The 20,726-nt window shown below is 41.0% G+C and overlaps 1 protein-coding gene across 2 annotated transcripts in view; it reads left to right on the top strand.

Moving 5' to 3' along the window:
- The window catches only part of RALB (RAS like proto-oncogene B), a 49,413-nt gene extending 34,196 nt beyond the window's left edge, over nucleotides 1-15,217 (top strand). For both annotated transcript variants that reach the window (XM_064661336.1, XM_064661335.1), the window contains 4 exons: nucleotides 4,097-4,253; nucleotides 5,411-5,619; nucleotides 8,396-8,573; nucleotides 10,738-15,217. In XM_064661336.1, coding sequence (XP_064517406.1) covers nucleotides 4,140-4,253; nucleotides 5,411-5,619; nucleotides 8,396-8,573; nucleotides 10,738-10,857 — 621 coding nt within the window. In that variant the 5' untranslated portion in view covers nucleotides 4,097-4,139 and the 3' untranslated portion in view covers nucleotides 10,858-15,217. The remainder of the gene's footprint in view (nucleotides 1-4,096; nucleotides 4,254-5,410; nucleotides 5,620-8,395; nucleotides 8,574-10,737) is intronic.
- The last annotated feature ends 5,509 nt before the right edge of the window (nucleotides 15,218-20,726 follow it).

Here is a 20,726-nt window from a genome sequence, read left to right on the forward strand (position 1 = left end):
ATGAAGCAGGTAATTACTTCTGATTTCTTAAAGATGAAAGACTGCCTGAAAAAGTTTATTCTCTGACATGGTGTCTGTCTAGCACTTTATTTCAAAGCAGGATGAACCGTAACCAGAAGAAACCGCCCACCCTCTGCTCCCTTCCCCTCCTCCAAAAAAACCCCAACCTTTCAGAAGGTCAGGGCCTTTTTTTTGTTGATTTTTTTAGAGCTTATGACAGTTAGCTTACGAAGTTCAACATGGTGTCATTAAACTTGAGGGTAAAATGACAGATGGAAATTAAATAGATTGACTTACTGGCATAGACTGGATTGCTTGGCTTCCTGTCAGAGGAGGGTAAATCTTGCTGGAAATAAACTGTACCCAAACAGCAACTAAAAAGCAATGTGGGAGAGGAGGGATACTTACCACAGCATTAGGTGTCTTGTTTGGACACTTATTCAGAGTGAGCTCTTCAGCAGGTGTATTAAGACTCTTTGCTTCAAATTTACATTGCCTTAAACCGAAGGTAATTGAGTGATGTTTTAAAGCAGCTGAAACCGTCACAGATTCTTCTAGACACTGCTGCATTTTTGGTGGTTGGATTTCCCAAGACTTGCTTTTCTGTGAACAGATGAGTTACTGTCAGTGTCTTGATTGCCTCAAGGATATTTAATCTGCAGAATAGGAAGAAAATTCATCCTTCCTTACTCAGAGATGGCTGAGGAAAGAGCTTCCACTTGTGTTAACAGATTATTTTTTTTAACCTCAAGGAACTGTTAGATGTGAGCTTTGAACCATTGTGTAAACTGTTTCTTGGGCTGCAGAGGTGGAAATACAAGTAAACAAACAGTTGGCTCCGATGCCTTCTCTTGTTCTGTTAGATTATTCCTATTAAAATCTCACCGTGCCCCTTTCTGAACCAGTGATGTGCTTTCAGCCTGTTGTTCTGCAAGCGCTGGTACTTCTGCACTGACACTGCCTGTATCAATCCTGTGTCACACTGCTCCAGCCTTGCCTTGTCCTCTGTACTGCCTGGGTGCGCTGGGGCTGGAGGGGGCTACGCTCCCTCTGCTGCCACCAAAGAAGAGACGCTTTGTGTGAAGCTTCTGGGACCTCACTGAGTGTGTACAACATCAGGGCTGTGTTGTGAGTGTACTCCTGCATTCAGAGGGTTCATGCAGTACTGATGCTCTGAAAAATTCAAGTGGCACTTGTAACAGCTCTGCAGGGAAGATCAAGTACCTTGGTCATTAAGAGCTTTAGATGCAATTGAACTGTAAATTTATATTCTACTGGATGGGTTTTGTTTAATAGTATACTTTGATTACAAGCCAAGTAATGCTGTAAGACAGACCTTGCAGTTGCTACTGGCCAGTTGAGGCAGGGTGGCGAAGGAAGCATTTAAATATTCTCTTCACTTACCTCTATGATGATCTTGTACTGAATCAAGTTTGTCAGTATTTTACCTAAAAGGCAGCTATTCTTTTATTATGACCAGATAAAGATGTGGTATTTGTATTGACAGGAGGGAGAAATTTGCTATCTTCTCTCTTGCCTGTTAGTAAATAGTCTGTTTATTGCCCTTGCATAGCACAGGGGACTTAGTTCTGCTGCTTATTATATATTCCTAAGTTTGTGATGACAGAAAAATGTTTAACTTGAAAGCTTTGTGTTAGGTAACACCACAGTTACAACAATAATAGGGTTCTTGTTAAAGGAACACTCACAGGTTAAAATCAGTCACAATTACACTGAAAAGTAGCTGAGGGTCACTTGGCTTCTCCAGAAAGCAGCTTATCTACTACTGTCAGGACAGACTACTCTTGAACTAGGACGAAACAGAATTCTCTACAACTTACCAAGAGCAAACTGTGTTATTTTGGGAACACAGAAAGTCCCCAGACTATCTCATTGTGTGGTCAATCTGTAGCTTTTATGCCCTGAGTGTGTATGTGCAAGCAAGCTGAATTCTAGTTTACCATGTGGACCATAGGCAAAGCAAGCCTTTCAGCAACAACTTCTGCAGTTCAGATGCTGCCTGTTGTGTTTTCTCCCAGTTTTTCCACATCCCCCTGGCAGGGAGCTCTGTTCTTTTCCTCTCTGGTGACTAAGAATTAAAAACCAATCTTGCAATCTTCTGATTTAGAATGTCTGTACAAAGGCTGAATTCACTGTCCCCAACAAATGTCTTTTTGCATGGTACGGGGAAAACCTGTGGAGAAGTAGGAGTTGTCACATCCCATTTCTGTACTAAGGAGTGTCCTGGATGAGGGAGCTGATGTATAACAAAATAGAGAAGATTACCAGGGGAAAATATCTGTCTTCACTTACCAATGTTTATCGCTGAATGAACCTTTAAAGATGATTAATTTGCATTACTATACTAAATGTATGTAGCAAAGAGGTGTGAGTAAAAAGCTCTGCATGGAAAAATACTGCTGTTCAGATGTTTGAAAATGCTGTCCTGAGGGCAATTCTTGATTGTTGGCATGTTTGTTCTTGTATGCAGTAGTCAGTGAGAACTTAGTTTGATTTGTTGCTTTTCAGAACATCAAGTCATGACAAGGGGGGAATAAATCATTGCCATCAGTGTACCCCAGGGGAAGTTGTCCAGGCTAGCCATGCAATTGTCAGGCTCAAAACACAGGGCACATGAACTTGGTTGCTTGAAGCAAACTGCTTTAAGGGGAAAGTTCGGACTGAGCAGCATCCAAAGGCCCCTTTCCAGGCTAAATAGTCGTGTTTGTAGCTGATGATCCCTTAGTCTCTGGTTAATTTTGTTTAGGGTAGCTGGTTGCCATGAAGTTTTTTCCAATGAAGTGCTCAGTAACTTCCTACTGTAGGCCTTGTATTTCCATACAGTAGAACTTGATGGTGTTGGTGTGGCAGTTCCAGTGTCTTTCTGGAGTAGATGTGTCCAGGCAAAACTGAGACTCCTGGTAGGCCCATTGCTTCTGTGCTTCTGGATTAAAGTGTGCTGCTGTAAATCAAGGCTGATATAGCCACTTGTTACAGCAGTGCTTTCTGAACAGTCTGCTGGTCTCCTTGCAACACTCCACCAGGATATGAACAGCTGGAGTCCTTTGTTGTGCTCTGAGGACAGAAGGACCACTACCCCTTATATCTTATAAGCATTTCCATTATACCATGGTGTGTCTGAAGTACGCATATTGGGGTTTTTTTCTATGTGGAAATCCTGACTAGTGTCACATCTTTTTGTATCGGTTACTTCTGCTTTTGTCCTCAATGTGCTGTCCTTAGAGATGCTGCTCTGTGCTAATCAGCGTGGCAGCTACTGCTTGAGCTTGTGTCCAGCTACTCCTAAAAAAACAAACAAACAAAAAAAGCAGTATTATTTTTAAGAAGTCTCTAACACTTAATTAATTACTAGGCTTGCATAACTCACAAACAAAGGCTGGTTAGCTGGGGCTTGTTTATTGCAGCTTACTCCTTCATGGCTTTGCAATATCAGGAGAGGAATAGGAACTGAGACTTTCTTGCAGTAAAGCAGGATTTTTTTTTTTCCCAAAGCAAATTAGATTTGCAGCATCAAAAGGCAAGAAGAGTGTAAAATAAATGCTAATGCCATGTCATAAGACTTTCTGCAACTTGTTGCTGCCAATTTACTGTGTATCTCTGCTTTTTTCTGAGCCTACGTAGGGAGGAGATCAAAAGCCAGATTTCTACCTATAAGCAGATCTAAGGTATAGCTGTGTCAACATTAAAGAAGTATTTTGGAAAGGTGTAAAGCCTTAAAACAAGAACAATAAAAACAACTTAATTTCTTGTTGTTTGTGAAAGTAGGGTTTTCCTTGGAAACTACTCTAGACAGTAGTCCCATAGGATGGACTTACGAATAGGAATGGCTTGTTAGAAACTTTTGACACTTTAATTAATAGTACTGTTGTCACAAATAGAAGGTTTTTGTTCTGCTACCTTCTCCTACTCATACTTTAGAAATGTTTTGCTTGCTAGTGCACTGAAGTGGCCCATTCTTCAAACTTGCTGGGCAGGGTTTTAATCTGGTCTTTCAGCACTGGTGAGACACTTTACCAGCATGTTACCATGATGTCACCAATGTCACGGATGGTGACTGTGTTTCTTCTGTCTGCAGATCTAGTTGGTTGCCTGGCACTTGGTCTGTGGCAAGCAGGACAATGGCTGCCAGCAAGAGCAAGAACCAGAGTTCCTTGGCCCTCCATAAAGTAATCATGGTCGGCAGTGGAGGTGTGGGCAAATCTGCACTCACACTTCAATTTATGTATGATGAGGTAAGTAACTTTGGTTCAGCTTCAATAAAGCACAAAGTCATACAGTTTACTAAATTTTTTTTTTGTGGGAAAGGGGAACTAAATGTAATTAGCGAAAGACTTGATGACCTGACTGGCAGGAGCAGAAGGTAGGAATGTAGGAAGTGTGCCCTCTGGGAAAATCTTTGGCTAAAGGTGACAAAGTTTTTGCTTATTAATGAAGGAGCAGTCTACAGAAGCCATGCATAATGTGCAGGTTCTTGTCTGCATGTGCAGAAGCTGTTACCAGTTGGAGTTGAACTTTAATTTTGTTGCCGTTACTTTTAGATCAGTTAAGGCTGAAATCAGAAGTAAACATTGTAGCTCATTCTGAGCCAAGCGATGAAGTAGGCATGTTCATAGCATGAATTCTACCATACTGGTATACAAAAAGCTAGATTAGACAGAGTCCAGACTAGTATGTGAAGTAATACATGATCCTGTAAACCAAAAGTTAGCATTTATCTATAGGTGTTCACATATAGTATAGCCATGTGAGTATCTGAACAGGTGATGTCATTAATGAAGGCCAGCCAGCGTAATTGGGCTCGTGGTACAGCCTCTTATACTCTGAGGCTGAGAGAAAGGAGGTGGAGAGGCAGAGAGCCTATGTTGGATGTGTGCTGTCAGCACAGAACTACGAGCTGAACTGGCAGTGGCTTTGTGAGAGCGATCAATTGAGTGGACTAAAGTAAGTGCCTCCTGCAATTATGGAGCAGGTTTTCATGTTCAGCAGGTGGATGCTCTCATCTACACCTGTTAAAGCTTCAGATACCTGTACCTGAAGTACATTCAGATGCATTTTCTTGAAGTGTGAGATCTAGATAATGCCAGCAGGTTGCTGGTAGCTTATACTGCATCTCTGTTCTTAAATTGTACCAAAGTTGCTGAACAGTGTTTTGTGTAGCAAGTTTCTCTTGGCTTGGCAAACAGGCTCTTTGATGTATTAAGTGCTTAAATAATTTGCTTTTTATAGTAAAACTAAAAAAAGAAAAAAGTGGTGAAACTTAGTATCTGGCTGAATTATGAGAAGGTTTTGGGGAATTTAAGTGTCACTGAAGTGAAAGAAGGGATATGGACAAATATGGAGACTGTTTGACAGTAATTCTAAACACTAATCCTTTTCTTGTCACCCTCAGTTTGTAGAAGACTATGAACCTACCAAGGCTGACAGCTACAGAAAGAAAGTAGTTCTGGATGGTGAAGAAGTTCAGATAGACATTCTGGACACAGCAGGACAGGAGGATTATGCAGCTATCAGAGATAACTATTTCCGCAGCGGGGAAGGGTTTCTTCTAGTCTTTTCAATAACAGAGCATGAATCCTTCACAGCAACAGCAGAGTTTCGGTAAGTAGTTTCTCTCCCAGGCAGGGGAAAATATCTGGTTCCTGTATTGCTCTGACAACTCTGCTTAAAAGCTACAGCTCTTTATCCTTTGTTACTGTTTGGTCAATAAAAGTGACACCTGACCGTTTGACTCTCAGTAACTGGTAACCTAAACCACAGTATTCAGCCTCTGGCTCTAGTTGTCTTCATGCCTACAGTTTATGAGTACATTATGCCAGCAGCAACTTCAGGCAAGTAACAGATTCTTGGACTCCTAAAACAGGCATATTCAAGCCAATTTTCAGTCTTCATGGATGTGAAGTTTAATTATCTTAGAGCAGTACTTCTGGAATTAAGTCTGTCTTTTGGCCAGGTTTCAGACACTGTATTGCTTACTGTTAGAAGCAGGTGCTCTAAGGAAAGGAAGGATTAGCCTCCACTCTCAGGTATGGATTGGTGCCAAACAAGGGTTGGCAGCCAAGATGTGCTATTGTAGGCAGACGTATTCCTAGAAAGACGCACGGTAGTAGTAGGCATTTCCATTTTTGTTCTTGGGATTAGCAGTTCTAATGTAAAAATCGACACCAGATTGAGCACAGAAACTACTTGTGTAGTGTGGGGTAAAAAAAAGGTTTTAAATCATTGTTCTGGTTTAGAATTCATGTAGCCAGGTTCTTCAGGGCAAGTATTCTAACTGTTATTTGATAATACCTGTTGCCTCACTGTAGAAGATAATCTGGAGATTACCTAGGACAGCTGTATAACTTGCAGGAAAACTTCCCAAAACACAGGGAAAGTGTTAAGAGTTCCTTAGTTCACCAGAAAAAAAGCTCTCTGTCTGTCTGCCTTATGTTCCCTTTGCTTCAGTGCTACAAGGTTAACAGATACTAATTGGTAATGCAAGTGCTGGAACTAAGGTAGATACCTAAATCTAGGTTTTTCATAAAGTGATGGCAATCTCCCCTTGTAATCCAGGACTTTGGTCCAGGTTCTTAACATATTATACTGTTCTAACAGCACTGGAAGACCACAAAATCTTTTAAGAGGTATAAAAATAGTGTTCCTTCGTCACATAATACTTTTGTGACTTTGCTCAGCTTCAGAAAGCTGACAGTCATGGGGCACACAGAGCAAACTGAGCAGAACTGCTTTGCCTAACTGGTGCACTGAAAGAAGCCAGGAGTTGAACTGTTGTAGGACTGCAAAACTGAATACTAGGACTCTTCCTAGCATAAGATGGAGGAAAAGGTCAGATAACACTAAAAAGAAGAGAAAGAAAACGAGACACTTGGAAGCACCCAGCTTGGGTTTTGGCTTGTGTGCCTAAGTGAAATATAAGGTTAAACCCAAGATTTAGGGCTTAGGATGAAAAAGAGTAGGAGTGTTTATCTTGGCAGTTTGGTTTTTTTGTCAGACTTCCGTAACTAGATTAACTGTATTTTAGTTCAAAATTCCACCACAACAGAACAATGAAAAGCAATGCTAGTCCTAAAGATGAGCAAGAAAGACTTAAAAGCTTTGAGATGCAAATCTCGTACTTTTCAATGGTTCAGAAGTAACTAAATAGTGAAATTAGTTAAATAGAATACTTAGCTAGGCTGACATGCAAGAACCAGCTCCTTGGCCCAGGAAGGAGTGGGGAATGGGTAGTATGAGTCACCAGCATCACAGGCCAAACTGCAGATTGCTGTTATTGATCCTTTAACTTCCACAATTCTAAAACTATGAAAAAATGGAATACTGAACAAGCTATGGTCTTGTTTTTAAACTTCAGCTCTCCTGCTGATACAGTGCATTCAGTGCTTGCCTTCAGTGCCTCTGTAATTTGTGAAGGTGCAGTTGAATGCAATAGCAGATTGTCTGCTCCAGCATTAACGCTCTTTTACGGTCTCATGTACTCTCCATACATTGTTATTTTGTGGATGGAAAATGCAGGCATCTGAAGCAGTATGGTAACTCAGCAGGATTGGAGGGTGTACCACCATGCTCATGCCTAGTTTGGCTCTTGTTCATAACAAAATGAAGCCATCTAAAAATAGCTGCAGACTGGTAGAGTTTCCCAGTGTCCTAGATGGACAGCTGCACGTGTCAGTCTGGTCTCAACCTATGTTTTACTCCAGTAATAGCATAGACTTAGGCTGGTATGCAACATCACTCCATCTCCTTTCCTGGATGCTGATAGGTCCTCTTAGCATGACAGAGGATAGCAAGATTAATGCTGATGGTTCAAATATCTTCTTAGAGTCTTTGAAGCAGGAAGGTTTGCTAGTACTTTATTTCAGCACTACATAGTAACACTGTGTAGGGTTTAGGTACCATTTTAGGAATGATCTCTGCCAGCTACTTAGGCTGTTCCCAACCGATTGCCTTGGCAAAGACTTTATGTTGCCAAGACCTATACTGAGATGTGATCCAGACTGTGAATTGAATATGGTGAGTGGATGCCAAGGTGGAACTTGGCAAACATGGCACTTACATACTCTTTTCCTGGTTCAAATATGAACTCCTGTTGCCAGTAGCTCTTCTGCCTCACTGTTCTTCTTTATTAGAGTCTGATTACTCACTAACTAAATGGTAAAACTGCCTTCCTGGAAGTGTTAGGCTTTCAGTAGTGTAAAGCCCACAGCATTAGTATGTTAACCTTGGAATAATTTTAAAGTGTGTGTCCAACTGTTGAGAAATGCTGTGTTGTAGACACTAGTAATGTGCAGACCGCTTGAGCCACTCCTGGTAAGTGTGGGAGTTTTGTTGCTACTACTGACACAGATATTTTTGTTTTGAATACCTGATGCATTAGGGAACAGATCCTGCGTGTGAAGGCTGAAGAGGATAAAATTCCTTTACTGGTAGTGGGAAACAAATCTGACTTGGAGGAGCGCAGACAAGTGCCTGTAGAAGAGGCCAGAAGTAAGGCAGAGGAATGGGGGGTGCAGTACGTAGAAACCTCTGCCAAAACTAGAGCGAATGTAGATAAGGTAAGACAAATGACATCTGCTGAATTAGATCATTGCTGCTGGTTTAATATCTGATTCTTGCTGGGACAAGAGCAAATCCACAGTTTGACTTCTGAAAGCCTAGTTTATAAAAAAAAAAAATCAATCAATTTACTGGAATGTGTACACTTAACCAAATACCTAGCTTAGAGGAACCTGAGATCTGGAACAAGTTAATGCTATTGTCTTGTTTTAGCTGTTTGTACCTGAACCAATATTCCCTGTATTATATTCAATAATACAGGGAGTAAACAGTTCTGAGGATTCCCTGAAGTATGGTTATTTTGTTTATAGGCTGTGTCCCATTTATAACACCAATAAATAACAAGCTATGGACACTTAGAAATTGTCCCCACTTCCCTGTAAAGCTGCGTATAGTGTGGTTAATCTTAAAGACTTTATTCTTGTTTTCTGCCAAGACTACTTTGAATTGTGAGAACTCTTCTTGCTGTGTCCCTGTCCTGTTTTGACTTGTCCATGCTGATATAGGATTAATATTTTCCCATTATTCTGTGGCTGGTTTCTTGCTTAAACAGTGGTGGTGGGCTATTTCAGAGGACAGATGATTTACAACTATAGAGTATTTGTCCAATATAGGGGAAAAAACAAGTTTCAGTCATCCCCTTGATTTTGTATCTAGTGAGGGCTTCTTGAAGAAAAGGTTGCCTTTTTACTTAACCCATCCACAGAAGATAATCTGAAATTACTGTTGTGCACCCGGAGGACTCCAAAGGTGTCTTGCTAATATGCATTTGTTTAAAAATTACAAATTTTAAGCAGTTTTCTCTTTGGATAAAAAACTTACAGCTAGCTGTACTCTTAAGTTCTCCTAAACAGCTTCCTGTTCTTCTAGTCTATATTAGTTCACTAATGGAAATGCTGTTGGTGCATAAGTTACTAATAGGAACTCCTTCTCTCATTAAAACTATGTATATGAAACTCTTGAATTGAGACCTTTTGGTTATAAAGGGCACGGCAAAATTTCAGTTTGGTAAAGAACCATTTTGACTTGCAGAATGTTGCTAGAAAGTCACAGTCAGTTGCATAAACTGAGTGATGTAGTAAAACATGAATACTTAGCTCACAGGCAAAAGCAAGTCTATCTCATGTTACTAGCAAATGGCAAGCCTGTTTTGTACTTAAACTCTCTGTTCAGTTGGGATTAACAGCAGTGGAGCTGTGTGTCTGCAGTGTACTAGCAGGGTGATCTGGACTTGCTGTAATAGGTCTTCTACCTAGCTCGTGTGACATACTGGTTATCCTCTATATGAGCAGTTTTGTGTATAGTAAGACAATTTATTGGTCTTTGTGAGGATTGTGCATTGACACAGTGACAGAATAAAAAAAACTTGAGGGTTTTGAAAGATAAACTAATCTATTTCTGATCAGTAGCATGGTGTTGTTTCCAAGTATCAAAGACTTGAAAGTTCCCCATTGGAAAAAAAAACAAAACAAAGCACCCTAATCCTATAAAGTGACACTAAACTCTTGTTCTGTAATCCTAAGAATCATTTTCCCCAATAACTCTACAGTGAAACAGCTGTTGCACCTCAAGTGGTATGTACCTAGATGTCAGGCATACAGGGCTGAAATCAGCTAGAATTTTGGAGAAAACAACAGTGAAACATGGAAAGAAAGCATAACTTTCTCTGAATCTTTCTTCCAACGTAGTCTGAAAATGTTTTGTGCCTGACACTGTCACTTTACTGCTGTGGCTTTGTAATTATAAACCAAGCAGAATACTATGAAGCAGAGTGCACGTGTAACTACATGGAAGGGACTGGACTAAATGCTTTGCATAGTTAACAAGAGTGATTTGCCTGTAAATTTTTGCTAGGCACAGACAAATGTTCTCATGAGCTGTGAATGCTACTTTTGTGCAAGAATAGTATTCCATAAAAAGCTCTTAAAACAGGCCTATTGAATTTTCTTGATAGCCTGGTAAGATTGTGCAACTTTTTTGCCCCTGCTTGACATACTACATAATTCTGATGTTGAGTTTGTCACTGGGATCTGTGTCTAGACTCATTTCAGCTGTACTGGGTACAGTGTGGTGCTGGATCTTTATTTGCTGCTGAATACAGTAGTTTTTATCTGCTTTCTGGTGGCTGATCTTGTTTAATCTTTCTTTATTTTTCCTTTCTAGGTATTCTTTGATTTAATGAGAGAAATAAGAGCAAAGAAAATGTCAGAAAACAAAGACAAGAACGGCAAGAAAAGTGGCAAGAACAAGAAAAGCTTTAAAGAAAGATGTTGCTTACTGTGATGCTTGGGAACTGTAAATATCTATCTACAGGTGGCATGGATAATATACCACTAAGGATATAGGGCTGGTTCATGAAAGGAAGTCTGTATTGACTCCCTTATCTTTTGCTTTGCATATCACACCTTCAAAATGTGAAAACAGAACTTTGAAACCATTTCTGGTATCCAACAAAACCTTTGCCTACTTAAACTGAAATGGGCTCCTTCTTCCCAGTGTTTTTCAAAACTAGAAACAGTTTCAGAACTACAGTCCTGCTTGGTTACACAATGTACTTTTGTATTAACTTCCTTCTAATGTTTCTCTGACTGTGTTTCTCTTGAACCTCTACTGGCCTTAACAAGCACAGCTGTTCAGGTTCAAACACTCTTTCCCGCTGTTGCTGCCCTCCTTGATGGTGCAAACTGCAGAAAGGCTAGATGTGACACCTGGTAAAGGGTTTGAGTCTCCATCTTCTGTTGTCACTGGTATTTCTTACACTGAAATCTGCTGACTTCCTCCCCACACTCCATGTAAGAAATAGCAACTGACAGTTGACAGTCAATTCAAAATAAACTTTCTCCTGTGTTCTGTTTAGTCAATACAGCATTCATGAATCAAGCCTATGGACTCAATTCAGACTTATTTAGGCAATGCAAAAATTGATATTTAAATACTGGCTATATGCACTCCCTGCTGGTCTGTCTTCTCATCCTTAAATTAGTGGTATGGGGTGAGAAAATGACTATAAGCCTTTCTTCAAAAGGAATAATGTCACCATCTCCTTGAAATGCTGTCCTTGGTTTCTTTCATGTGTTGTGTCTAGAGTCAATTATGCTCTACATCTGTTATCCTTCCCCTCCCTGGTACTGGAATAGTGGAAATCAGTGTTGATTTATTCAGTTTTGTTTATATTGGAACACTTGTGATGATAATTTTGGTAAGTGAGAACATCTGCATCTGTCTCTTGTCTTGCTGAAGATAACAATGTTGAGTAAGGATGGGTCCCATCACACAATCATGTCTTGGAATAGGTGAGGCATACATGCTACCTCTCAATGATTAGCTGGCCAGTGAGTTGTATGGTGTCAAAAAGCAAATGAAGTTAAACAGCTGCCACATCTATTACTCACTGTTAATTTTATGTGTAGTGTTTCTGATGCACAGCAACCTAGCACGTGGTGAGTTTTGCTGTCAGTTATGCAATGGTGGTCACATATTGTTCATCAAAAACAGTCTAGAAATGGAAAAGTCAGTACTTAGTAGGTCCTGTTGTCAGCTGACTGAGCTGAGCTTTCTGATGCAGTTTAAATTAAGTGCAGTTGCCAAAAAAACACTTCTGTCACCGTGTAAAAGTAAGTCTTCTGATTGCAGTGTCTCTCACTGAATTGTGGCTGTCTTCTGCTTTGAAGGAGTAGAGACTTTAAGTAGAGACTGTGTCTTGCTTGTAACTGGATTCTCAAAACACAGTTGCTTGGTGAAAGTAATCTAAGTTGTTCAATGAAGCATGCTGCAGCACTAAATTAACAAATGGTGTTTCTTCCTGAAATGAAGGAGTAGTGAATACTGTTCAGTACTTAATGTTGTAATTTGAGGTTGAAAAATATTTTTTAACATGTACTAGATTGCTTTTGTGCATTCCATCTCTGAACTTTGAAAAAAGTAAGATGTGGTAGATATCAGAACCTCTGTTGGCCTGAGGTTTCACAGGGACTTATCACAAACTCATTGTCTTCCATAACTAGTTCAACTTGTCAGGCAACTCATTGGATTGGGGAAACTGTACTAAATAAAAGGTGCTGTAATCTTCATTCTCGTCAAATTAAATTCCTTCTCTGTTACTGTTATATCTTCTATGGGCAGAAAGAATGGTTAACCAATTCTGGAAACGCTTCTCTTTGAGCAGTGTAATTAATTGCCAACTTGACAATACTGTTCTGAAGCAAAAGCTGGAAACCTGCTGGGTTGCAGAACTTGTGCTTGAGCTGTATCACCGGTGTCTAAAGCCGAAGCACCTCATAGGAAACTGGGAGCTGTAACACTTTAACAAAGTTTCCTCTTGAACTTCCATGGACAAAAGTCCATTTTGAGTGCATGTTGTGCATACAGCAAATGAATGTCTTCTTCTGGAGGAAGGCAACTCACTTAGGTTTGGTTTTAGTTGAGACTTAAAGGTTAAGTCCTTCATTAACCCAAAGGATAAACAACAGTTGAGTTAATATTACAAGTTTATCTGGGTCAAGCCCCTCTGAGGCGGATTGGAAAACGTGTCTTAACAAAATTGAATAAACTGTCCTTGCTGTATGAATAATGAACTCAGCAAAGCTCACAATGAGCAGCTCAGCTGTATTGGCTCAAGAGACTTGCATGCCTTGACCTTTGATCTCCTTAGTCTTAAAGTACCTGAAAGTATTTGATAGGACAGATGAATTTCTTCTCAGAACAGCAAGTCTCCCACTGGTGTTCTTAAAGTCCATGTGCTGTTCTCACTCAGGTTATTTTTCTTTTTTTTTTGTTCTAACTGGTAAAGCTACACCACTGAGATGGACTTGGGAGAAGGTGCTTGCTGCTTCATGGCTTGGTGCTGCATCTTTTCAGTGTTCTGTGCTTGTCACCTGCTCCAGAAAAACCAGGCCTGGAGACTAAGTAAAGCAGCTTTTCAGTATTCCTCTTCTGTACTTGTGACAAACTTCAGTTTAACTTTCCAGTTACAGCTGAAAACAGGATAAGCGAGGCAGCTACCTTGCCTACTTTGTAACAGTGGGCAACAAGCATTCTAACTTGTACTAGGAAGGGTCCCCTGGTCTGGAATCCTGTTGCCTCCATCTCCTATAGTGGAAGTGCCTGAATGTATGCCCTTCTAAATAGGGGCAATATGACTTGAGGGTTGTTGAATGGCTTCCAGGTGTGCTTCACTGGACATCAATGAACATCAGCATCAGGTGGGTTGAGTGGAGTGAATATAAAATAGCACAGAGATAAAATGGAATTCCTGTGAGCAGAGTAAGTGGAGCTTTCACTAGTAATCGAAATAAATAACTGCAGATCAGGTACCTCAAATAAGGATGACTTTGACAAGAGGGGGTGTGTGTGGCTGCCTGCTAGCCATGATGTGTAGCTGAGGCAACTGTAGGCTGTACTGAAGATTCTAGCAACCTTTTGCATGTTGAGTAGTTAAAGACCAAGACTTCTCTTCATTGGTATACTGTGCTCTTAAATCATTCTGGAGCATGGCTGTAGGCAAGTAACTGGATATTTGAAGCTGGAGGTCATGCAAGACTTGACTATGCACTTGCACTTAAGCATTCAAGTATTATTCTTGCATAATGGTTTAACATAAAGTCAGGGAACTGTTTACTGCTATGTGCAATCTTCCGTATGTGGCTTAGCTGCGGATATTCAAGTGCTCCAGTTTTCCTTCTTGTTTGAGCAGAGCAAACACCTGAGACAAGCCCCCTGTCTGAGACAAAGGCTAAGTCATTATATGAAAAAACCAGATTAAGCTCCAGGATTGCAATGGCAGACTTGACTCTTCTTTTTTCTGGAGGAGCATCTCTCCAGGTGGGAGTGCAGATGCAGCATGAAGTGTGCCATGTGTTCTATACAGACTAATACACCTTTGCTGCAATTTCTAGGTGAACACTTGGCTTGATGAAGAGAAAGATGTGTGCAGACATTTACTGGACATTAAACTTAAGTAACATGTTTATAACCATCTGAAGTTCCAGTTGAATCTTATCTGGCTGAAGTATAATGCTTAAGAATACTGTAGGTCTAAGGTACAAAGCTGCAATCTGGAATGTAGTAAGAGGTGTGTAGGGGGGAAATGCGTCTAACTAAAAGTTCACTTGGATCTTTTTTGAAAGTTTTCCAAAGCATTAACCCAGTATTTGGGCCTAACAGGTCTATCAATTCTTGCTCAAAAAGAGGATACTGTTTATCAGTTCAACTCAGAGCTTATGTAGACAGAAGCTTTCCTTAATTGCTATAAGCATATGTTGCAATGTTCACCTCCTGTTGACTTTGTAGTCGGGAGAAGGAGGGAAGAGGAACAAAAAAAGCTTTGATTTTCACTGTAATCTCCACACTTCATGGAAATGGCAGGTGTTCCTCTTGGGAGGGGAAGGTGTTATCTCTAACACCAAGTGAGAGGTTTAGTGTAGAGGAAGTGATTGTGATTGCAAGACTTAATGAAACTGCCTCTAAACTATATATGCTATACTATACGATGTAAATTCTTATTTTTTTCCTTACATAGCTTCAGAGCTTTGTCTCTAACTTGCACAAACATTTTTAATGTCTGTAAAACTGGTCACTTTTCATTATCATGCTAATACAACTGATTTGTATTACTATTGATAATAAAAAGAAAAAATGAGCTTCATATTTGTTTGTTATTGATTTTTACACCATTCTAAAAGCACATCTAATCCCCAAATTCTTGGACAAGACAACCACTGACTTTCGGTGTCTGGAACTAACCTTTCTATCAAATATGTACAAGATGGTATTGCAGACTGTGGGAAGGGAGAGGAGGAGGAGGTGACTGAGACCCTCATCACTGGTTTTCTGGAAATGTTGTGCATGTTTTTCAGGACCGAACTGACATAGTAGTTTGATTCATTCACAGTTAATTTTCCACAATTTAATTAGATCAGACAGCTTGTATCAACTGTGTAAATGACAGAGTTGCTTCCCCTTTTCTTCAGTCTTGTGGCTCAAATAACAGAATAAGCTACGCTGTATGGGAAAACTGGTCCTTAGTCTTCTGAGTGTGCCAGATCCATTCTCCGTGTAGGGTTGTGATGAATGAACTGCAGCAGAGAAGCTGAGATGTCTCTGAGGCAGGATAGCTCAGGACAGACTCACTGCAACCTAATGCCACTTAATTTGCAGTGGCAGAGAAATGGTATTCACAGTAAACTTTGGGTGCAGTTTCTGCTGCCACTGCTGTACAAGTTGGAAGTGGAACATTCCCTAGCTGATGACTTCTGGCCAAGAACTACAGCAATTTACATAATCTTATTTACATGGTGCTTGTCTGGCATTTGCCCTGTGTTTCAGATTGCCACGGTGGTTTATGTAGCTCTCCTTTCCAGTGAAGTATCTTTGAAAATATTCTGTGGCAGAGAAAGGGTAGCATGAAAAGTGTCAGACAGGAGAGGGGTCTGAGCTCAGCTGTGTTATATGGCTGTACTCAAAGCCCAGAATGGCACCTTTTTCTTCAGATACTCTGTGGATGTTTGTAAGGAACAGGCTTGCCTTTAGATGCAGCAGCATGAAGCTGGAGAATGTTTGCTTGAAATAGCTTGGCTTCTGCCTTCGTGCTTGCCTGTGTTGTGCCCCAGCTAGAACACTTCAGTGTAGTTCTGTGAGCTAAGTGCTCTGACAGTTCTTGGGATGGCACAGTCAGCTCTTCCTGAGAACTGCTGGCTCCATCTTGTGGATTTAGGAGTTAGAAGCTCTACCACGGAGAGGGGCTGTTGAACATGCTCAGACGAGCATACAAGTCACTACTATTTATCTGCCACCTGACTTACATGTAGAAATCCACACTAGCTAAATTATTCTGTTTTTGTTGCTCTGCTGTGTGATTCTCTCATGCAGTATGAGACCTTGTTCTAAATTTAAATTTTCCTTTTGCATGCAAATGCTAATGTTAAATCTTGCCTAAACAGTCTTCTGTGCAGCAGAACACCCAGTTTCTCATGAGGATGGTGGATTTACGTTTTCTATGGCATTAAACCAGTTTGCATTGCAAGTGTAAGTTTGTTCTGCTCACTGAGCACTGATTTGCATGCCAGAAAGAATACTTATTGTTCTATGAGACTGTAGAGTACTTCACAAAACATTTTGTTTCTAAGGGTGACTACAGATGCTGGGCTTTCTTTGAAATATAAAGGCTTAATTTGGGGGCGGGGCAGAGATTTCTCCCCTTCCCCCCTGCAGCCCTCAGTCTTTCCTCCCCACCCCCAAACTATTCAGTGTCTGTTATAGGAATAGGATCTACTGGGAATATACCAGCAAATGGGCCCTTAAGCATTTTAACTCCAAAGGGGTTTGGAAGTAAAATGTTGAGGTGAGACTGAGATCATATGCTCTGCACTTGCCTTCCTGACAAAGCTGATTAATCTCCAGAGTTTACGGTAAGTTCCCTTCAATGAGCTTTGTTACTTGGCTTTGAGGCAGAATCATGTTTTTGATATAATCAGAGTTTATAGAGTTTGTTTTTAAAGTCTAGTGTTCAGGCTATCGGAGGTTTTATGCATGTCGGCTTCATAGGTCAAATACCAGAATTCAAGGACAAACTTGTGCACACATGTAGCATGGAGAGACAAGGAAAGTTACTCCCTGCTGTTTAATAGTGCTCTGTTTTTGTTTTAAAAAGGAAAACACATACAACAAACTGAACCTACTGTTTGGATGAGTGTTTCAACCTGTGGTCTCTAAGAGTGCTCTGTAACATGATTACTCCCCACAAAATGATGGCATTACAATTCTATACCTGTAAACAAGGAAAACAACTGTGGACTGGGGGAAGGAGTAATTATATGAAAAAATAGCCAAATTCTTTCTTGCTTCTAAATGAAAACCATCATGGCAATATTGCCCAAGAAATCTGGCAGTTTTACCCCTAAACGTTTGGCTCTTCAGTTTTAGAAAGGCTGCTGAGAACATGAGAGAGATGGTCCTGGTCAGACACAGACCTCCCTGACAAAAGAATCCTTTCCAGGAGTGACAGGCTTCAGAAACCAGAAGTTAAAGCTGTTTTCTGCTTGGAAGCTGGTGCTATGAAAACCAAAACTTACTAGGTTGCTGAAAAAATGCCTGCAGGGTGGACTAGGTGTTTGGTTTTAATATATTCTAGTTAGTGCCCTGGTCATGGGTGTGGAAGAATCTCTTTCACTCTGGGGTCTCTGTTTTCATTTCTGTATAGGCCTGCTTCAAGGTTTCAGATATTCCTGGTTCTACTTGGGTTCAGGCACCTTAATGAAACATGAGCCCTTCTTTCCTTTCACTCCTGGTGACTGTGCTCCAGTCAGGTGCTGAGCAGGGCCACTGGGTGACAGGCACTCGCATCCCCAGCTATGGTTGGCTGCCCCATTCCAGCTCTGAAGACTGCAGGACAACGGAGAATGAATCACACTGTGGGGAGAACAGCTATTCACGGAAGGATTATGAGCACTAGGAGAGCTGGACGATTCAGACTCTGCTAATCAAAACTGCTTCCTATCTGAAGAATAGCAGCAGAGTTTGTGATTCACCTATTCCTGCAGCCAGGTTAGAGCTTTCTTATGTGATACCTTGAGTAAATCCATTTGAATAATGACAGTAGTGCAGTAAACATTTGTGGAGCAGAGGTAACACTGCCTGCTTGTTGTTTTGATTTACCTCTTTTTTTTCCTCTTTCCCTCCCTGAACAGTATGGAGGGGGGAGGGCAGGCAGAGCTTTTCCTGCGTGGGAATAAAGGCCACATTTGCAGCTTTGCCTCAGGAGCTTGAAAAACCATAAGTCAGGCCTCCAAAACTGCATTTGGTTTAGAAATAATGAACTTGATTTAGAAAATGAACTTGGAGTTCTCTTTCACAGTCTTTTTGTTTCCAAGCATTTTGAGTACTCTTGCTTCACATTTGCAAGCTTGCTTTCTTCAACAATGATGGCAGAAGTACTTTTTTTCAATGAAAAGAAAGATATTCTTATGCATATCCAGCACCTTATGCTGATTCCAGCACCTGGGGCATAGATTTTAAAATACTGTGGCATTTGGAGAGGAGTGGAGGCAGGACATGCAAACCACTCAACTTTAAGCCCCATTTCCGCTGGGTCACCATCCTTCACAGCAGGAATTGAAGGATTGCAAAAGCTGAAGCATAAGGATCCCCTGTTGGTGGTCCCAGTGTCTGTCTTGGCAGCTTGCCAGGAGCCCAAGGGATGCACTTAATTTTCTTTATTCATTAGCATATTTTTAATCAAATCCATCAAACCACAATGTTTCCACATGTCTCTCCCATGGCAGATGAACAAAAATAGGTCAGTGCTCAAACACACCTTTAACACACTTGCTGTTCACTCCCCTTCTAGAACTGTAGTTGGAGGACAGCAAATGACTTGTCCTCTGCACCTGGTGAAAACTTGTGATGAAGACTTTGCTTCTCTCCTGAAAGAGGAAAGCACATGGAGTTTGTCCATGACACACACTGTTTTCCACTCGCTGCCCAGTCAGAGGGCAGGAAGAGCTGCACCTGAATCCTTTCCAACTTGAAGCTAAGTTTACAGCATTTGTTTAATAGTGAATAATCAAGCAGGTGCAATGTCCAGGGCTGAGTTCTCTGTCCCTAATGAAGTTCCAAGACTGCTTACACCTAGTTTAATAATAGGCTTTTTACATTCTTGTCACCTGTAACCTACCTTCATATACCTCATGCTGCCAACCCATCTCTAGCCAGGCAAGGAAAATGTTGCAGTGTTGAGATCATGTTCACACTTGCAGCTGAGACGTGTCTTGCCTTGTTTCTTATCTCTGAATTGTTCATAACAAGAGCTAAGTAAAAATTACTCTTCATGTTTTTTACATGAGCTTTCAAAGTTGGTTCTGGGTGGGGTGAATATTGCATCAACACCAAGTTAAAACTTATCTTTTGTTCTTCTTTTTTGGAAAGAAATTGGGATATAGATTCCAGGGAAACAGTCTTCCCCATAAGACAAAAATTGTGTAAAGTCTAAGGTATTAGAGAGGTTTGGAGTATTTGAAATGCAAGTCTATGACAAAAGGATGTGTGCTTTACTTTTTCTTTCTTTCTTCCTAAAAAAAAACAAACCCAAAACCCAGGACTTGGAGTTAAAAAAGTCGATGAAGACCTATCCTAAACTCAGAAATGAGAATGAACTTGCAGCCTGTTCCTAGCTGTGTAAAAGCTAGGGAAGTGAAAGGTGAAAAGCTCTGCAGCCCCACCTCTCCTGGTAACCCTTTCCTGCTGACAGCACCATCACCCCAGACAGGCTGCAGCAAGTGACGCACGCACAGAGCAACCCCTGCTTCCCTCTGCTGCTGCTGGCAGATTCTCCCTTTCTGTCGTCACAGGCTCCTTTGCGGTTCCTCTTGTTTTGGGAGATAATCCAAGGGGTGAGGGTAGGAAAGGTGTCTTAGCAAGACTTAATTTTGGCTTCCCAGATAAAGGAGCTAGGAATTTCCTGCTAGGAAGCCTTTTGCATGGGTTTTTGTGTTAGAAGCCCCAAACTATAGTATAACCTCTAAAGCCTGGAAGTCCATAGTGAGAAGATGAAATCTTCTCTGATGTGCACCAGGTGGTCTCTGCTAAACAACAAAACATCCGAGCCATGGGGATGGGAACCTGTTTACTCCTTCCTTGTTACATGCCTGTAATCGTTCACAGCGTCAGTCATGCTATGGGCAAATACTCTGCTTCTATCAATTTACTGTTCTATTTGTTCAGCTCTTCCACTTCTGCTGTAAGAACTGTCTTCATTGACAGCTGTCAATCACTTGGTTACTTTCAAGTCTTAATATATACACTTAATGGTTTGCATTGTCTAAATCCACCCTTACTTATCCCTATATTCTTTCGTTGTTCTTGAACAGCTACTGTTAAACAAACGTCAGCCTTGCTACCAGAAAATAAGTTACAGCAGGAGTAATTTCGATACAGGCTTAATCCTGCCAGTTTGTGTCTTGTTGATTAGAGAGGGGAGAGAGTCACTTGGCAACTTTCTAGTGATCTCTCTGCTCTCCTGTGATGCCTGCTCTGTGGGCAGACCTGGATCTGTACAGCACTTTTTGTGGAGTGGTTCGGACCCTGGGGGAGCTGCCTCTGCTGTTGCTTTGTGGACTGCTAGCACGGCAGTGACAGTGGTATTTTGGTCTGGGGGAAGC

The sequence above is a fragment of the Pseudopipra pipra genome, chromosome 7 (assembly GCF_036250125.1).
Source record: "Pseudopipra pipra isolate bDixPip1 chromosome 7, bDixPip1.hap1, whole genome shotgun sequence".
In the NCBI taxonomy this organism is placed as follows: domain Eukaryota; kingdom Metazoa; phylum Chordata; class Aves; order Passeriformes; family Pipridae; genus Pseudopipra; species Pseudopipra pipra.